Raw genomic sequence first — 4,873 nt, 5'->3', positions numbered from 1 at the left:
TGAGGGATTGCTGAGATTGGACAAGTTCACAAATATATTTCCAATGCGCTTTGGTGGCACACCTTCTGAGGACCAACGGGATTTCATTGACTATTGCCACGAGATGTTACGCAACATGGGTATTGTGGAGTCCAAAGTAGTCGGCTTTGCAGTATTTCAGATGACCAACTCTGCAAAGAGGTAGTGGCAGGATTTTGTACAAGGTAGACCAGCTGGTTCACCGCTATTCACTTGGGATCAATTTTTGCAGCCATTTTTGGAGAAGTTCATTCCTTTTACTTTTAGATTGTAGTACCATAGGCAGTTTGAGTGCCTTTAGTAGGGTAGCATGACAGTTACCCAAAATGAGACTAGATTCGTGGATTTAGCTCGCTATGCAGTTTTCTTGCTTCCTACTAAGAGGGAGAGATTGAGGAGGTTCATTGATGGCCTTGCTTTTGGTATGAGGCTACAAATGGCCAAAGAGACTAAGGATGATATTTCTTTCCAGCGGACAATAGAGATTACTAGACGGATCGAGATGATTCATAGTCAGGGTAGGGATGCATTATCTGAGAAGAGGACTCGTCAGTTTGGTGGTTTCAGTGGTGCCTCATCTAGAGTCGGGGGTTCATTTGGTAGGGGCTATCCTCCTAGGCCGATTCAGTCAACGCTTCAAGCATCCCACAGTTCTTCGAGTAGTAGTGGTTCTTATGGGAACAGCTAGCTTACAGTGCACCTTCAGCTCTTATTAATGCACCTCTGATCCAGAGTTATAAGGGTGGTTATTCAAGTCGACAGGGTCAGTTCTACAGTCAGCAGTCATAGCAGTGGAGGACTTGATATACTTGTGGATATCCAAGGCACGTCGCGAGATTCTTTCCGAGGTCACAGGGAGGCATGACACAACAGGGTTCTCGTGGCATGGTTCCGGCACCAGTTCCTCCACCGCCCGCTCAGCCAGCTAGAGGCGGGGTCAGGCTACTAGAGGTGGAGGTTAGGCCATTAGAGGTAGAGGCCAGCATGCTAGAGGTCATCCGAGAGGCGGAGGTTAGAGTGGTGGGGCCCAACCCCGTTTTTAAGCATTTCAAGCTAGACCTAAAGCAGAGTCATCTGACGCCATCATCACAAGTATTGTTCCGGTTTGCCATAAAGATGCCTCAGTATTATTTGATCCGAGCCTTGCTTATTCATACGTGTAATCCTATTTTTCTTCCTATCTGGTTTTGCCTCGTGATTCTTTGAGTGATCCTGTCGATGTGTCCACACTTGTGCGAGATTCTATTGCTATAGATTATGTTTATCGATCGTATGTATTTTCTATCGTGAGCTTTGAGACTATGGTAGACCTTCTACTTCTTGATAAGGTGGACTTTAATGTTATCTTGGGTATAGATTGGCTGTCACCTTATAACGCTAAGTTGTACTGTCACGCAAAGACGCTGACCTTAACCATGTCGGGGTTGCCTCGATTAGAGTGGACAAAGACTCTTGGCCATTCTACTAGCAGTGTTATTTCTTATGTGAAGGCTCGAGAAGGGATTTCTAGCATATTTGGCCTATATCCATGATCCTAGTGCGAAGGTTCCTTCCATGGATTCATTACCAGTTGTGTGCGTGTTTCCAGAGGTGTTTCCTATAGATCTGTCGGGTATACCATCCGACAGAGATATTGCCTTCTGTATTTACTTGGCTGCGGGCACTCAGCCCATTTCTATTGCACCATACCATATCGCCCCAACTAGGTTGAAGGAGTAGGTGTAGGGTTTGCTTGATAAAGGATTCATTAGACCTAGTGTCTTGCCCTGGGGTACACCAGGGTTGCTCGTGAAGTAGAAGGATGGTTCGTTGAGAATGTGCATAGATTATCGGCAGTTGAACAATATCACTATCAAGAACAAGTATCCATTGCCGAGGATTGATGACTTATTTGATCAAATTTAGTGTGGCAAAGTTTTTTCGAACATTGATCTAAGATATGGCTTTCATCAGTTGAAGACTATGGCATCGAATATCCCTAATATAGCTTTTTGGACTCGGTATGGTTACTATAAGTTCTTAGTGACGTCATTAGGTTGACAAATGCCCCAGCAACATTTATGGATTTGGTGAACTTGGAATTCAAGCCCTATTTGGATTCTTTTGTGATCGTCTTCATTGATGATATTTTGGTCTACTCCCATAGTAGAGAGGATCATGAGCAGGATCTTCGGATCGTACTTCAGAACTTGAGGAATAGTCAGTTATATGCCAAGTTTTCAAAGTGCAATTTCTAGTTGGACTCAGTTGCCTTTTTGGGCCATGTTGTATCTTCCAAGGGCATTAAGGCGAATCCATGAAGATTGAGACAGCTAAGACCTGGCCTACACCTACTTCAGCTACAGATATCTGAAGCTTCTTATGTTTGGCGGGTAATTATCATCGGTTCATGGAGGGGTTTTCATCTATCTTAGTCCCATTAATCGAGTTGACCTAGAAGGGTGATCTCTTCAGATGGTTTGATGAGTGTGAGTTGAGCTTTTAGAAGCTCAAGACTACTTTGACCACAACACCAGTTCTAGTTTGGCCGTCAGCACCGGTTTCATATGCAGTTTATTATGATACTTCGTAGATTGGCATCGGGTGTGTCTTGATGCAGGAGGATAGGGTGATCACTTATGCTTCGAGTCTGCTGAAGGCACATGAGAAGAATTACCCCATTCATGATTTGGAGTTGGCAGTCATTGTTCACTCATTAAATATTTGCAGGCATTATCTCTACGGCGTGTCATGTGAGGTATTGATAAATCATCGGAGTCTACAATACTTGTTTAAGTAAAAGGATCTAAATTTAAGGCAGCGGAGGTGGTTAGAGCTGTTAAAAGACTATGATATCACCATTTTGTACCATCCCGGGAAGACCAATGTGGTGGACGATACCTTGAGCAGAAAGGCTAAGAGTATGGGTAGCCTTGCATATATTCCAGTTTGTGAGGGACCGCTAGCATTAGATGTTCAGGATTAGGCCAATCATCTTGTGAAGTTAGATGTTTCGAAGCCTAGCCGGGTTCTTGCTTGCACGGTTTCTCATCTTCTTTGTATGAGCGCATCACAGAGCGTCAATATGACGATGCTTATTTTCTTGTCCTTAAGGACACAATGCAGTGCAGTGATGCTAAGGAGGTTTCTATTAGAGATGATGGGGTGTTGCGGATGCAGGGCAAGATTTGTGTGGCCAATGTGGATGGATTGCGTGGGTTGATTTTTGAGAGGCCCATAGTTCCCGATATTCCATTTATCCTGGTGCCGCCAAGATGTGTCAGGATTTGAGGCAACACTATTGGTGGAGAAGAATGAAGAAAGATTTAGTGGAGTATGTGACTCGGTGTTGAACTGTCAGCAAGTAAAGCACGAGCACAAGAGGTCGGGCGGTTTTGTCACACCCCATCCTTGGGAGGCGCGACTGGCGCTCAACCGAGTGAACCCGACCGAGCAAGCCTGTTAGATACTTTCTACCTAATATACTCATGATCAGGACAAGACATGATTTCATTACTTATACAGTAGGAAGCTCATTCATACAATCCTAAATAGTTTCATTAGATATTTCGCCTTTAAGTCTCAAAATACATAGATTCTCATAGTCTAAGTGGAACAAGTGATCAAACACAACATATACTTGTTTAAAATTCCCAACACCTATATACAACCCACATAGTATATACGGAGCCTCTAAATATACAAAAGAGAGTAAATATGGTGCCGGCAATATGGCCCCGACTATACCTCAAAATGTGACCACAATATAAACAAAAGGTACAATACTTGACCCCGGAATGAACTGGGGCTCACCGAGTTCACTGAGAAGTGGATGCAGCACTATCTATGATCAACATTGTCTGCTACGTAACCACCCGCATCCATTTAAAGATGCAGCGCCCCCGGCAAAAGGGACGTTAGTACCGTCGAATAGCACTAGTATGTAAACCTAAACACCAACTCAATAGAATGAATAACAATACAAGAGGAACAGTCAAGAATTCAATATGGGCTTTAGATAATATTAAAAACAAGTTAAGGATCATATATGTTTTCAAGTCAATTTTCATATTATTAGGTTGGGTGAACTTTAGTAACGATATTCCACAATTCACAATACCTCTGTATTCTTACACGGAGTCCGATCTCGACCTGATCGGCTAGGTCATCTCATTTGAGACATTACCATAATTTCATTATAATTTCCAACACAATACCACCATGTGTGCGGCATGGCGTCCGATCACGGCCCGATCAGCTAGGGCATCTAATTTGAGACATTACCACAATTTCATCCACAATACCACCATTTTCTTACACGGAATCCGATCTCAGCCCGATTGGCTAGGCCATCTTATTTGAGATATTACCTTCTTCAGTCAATCATATTACACCGTACTTCTTAACAATTACAAAGTCGTTCTTGGCACTTGGCCATATTTCATAGTTCCAGTGCCCTCTTCCACATTCAAATATCATTATCATTATCATTATCAACATCAATAGGGCTTCCCATTCAATACATTGAATCACATATTATCAATTTGGTAAATGTTAGGCACATAAAGGCCTTTCATACAATTTGGCATAACAAACTTTATTTTGGTCTTGACATGAAGTTTTAACATTCCTAACACATATTCCACATTTTGAACATATTCTCGAATGGCAAGATGACATGATGAAGTATTTAGAATAAACATTGAACAAACATCCTTCAACACAACCACATTAGAAAAAGCCAATTCAATAAAGATCAATGACTTACTCCAATTACATGAACACTGTGGGATTCGATTTTAAGAAGAGGGGGGTTTAGCCAACATATCTCAATTGAGCTTCTCAAACTCTAAAATGATCCGGAAATCTTAGAAAC

At 42.4% G+C, this 4,873-nt stretch overlaps 1 protein-coding gene across 1 annotated transcript; it reads left to right on the top strand.

The window, feature by feature from the left end:
- The first annotated feature begins 328 nt into the window (after nt 1–328).
- LOC138905750 (uncharacterized) lies at nt 329–706 on the top strand. Its single transcript, XM_070194272.1, has one exon. The coding sequence runs from the start codon at nt 329–331 to the stop codon at nt 704–706; it is 378 nt and encodes a 125-aa protein (XP_070050373.1).
- The last annotated feature ends 4,167 nt before the right edge of the window (nt 707–4,873 follow it).

This window comes from Nicotiana tomentosiformis, chromosome 2 (genome assembly GCF_000390325.3).
Source record: "Nicotiana tomentosiformis chromosome 2, ASM39032v3, whole genome shotgun sequence".
In the NCBI taxonomy this organism is placed as follows: domain Eukaryota; kingdom Viridiplantae; phylum Streptophyta; class Magnoliopsida; order Solanales; family Solanaceae; genus Nicotiana; species Nicotiana tomentosiformis.
This window is presented reverse-complemented; position numbering and strand designations above follow the sequence as displayed.

Bases quoted from the DNA above. Each gene is read 5' to 3' on its own strand.
- LOC138905750 (XM_070194272.1), top strand. From the start codon at position 329: ATGACAGTTACCCAAAATGAGACTAGATTCGTGGATTTAGCTCGCTAT.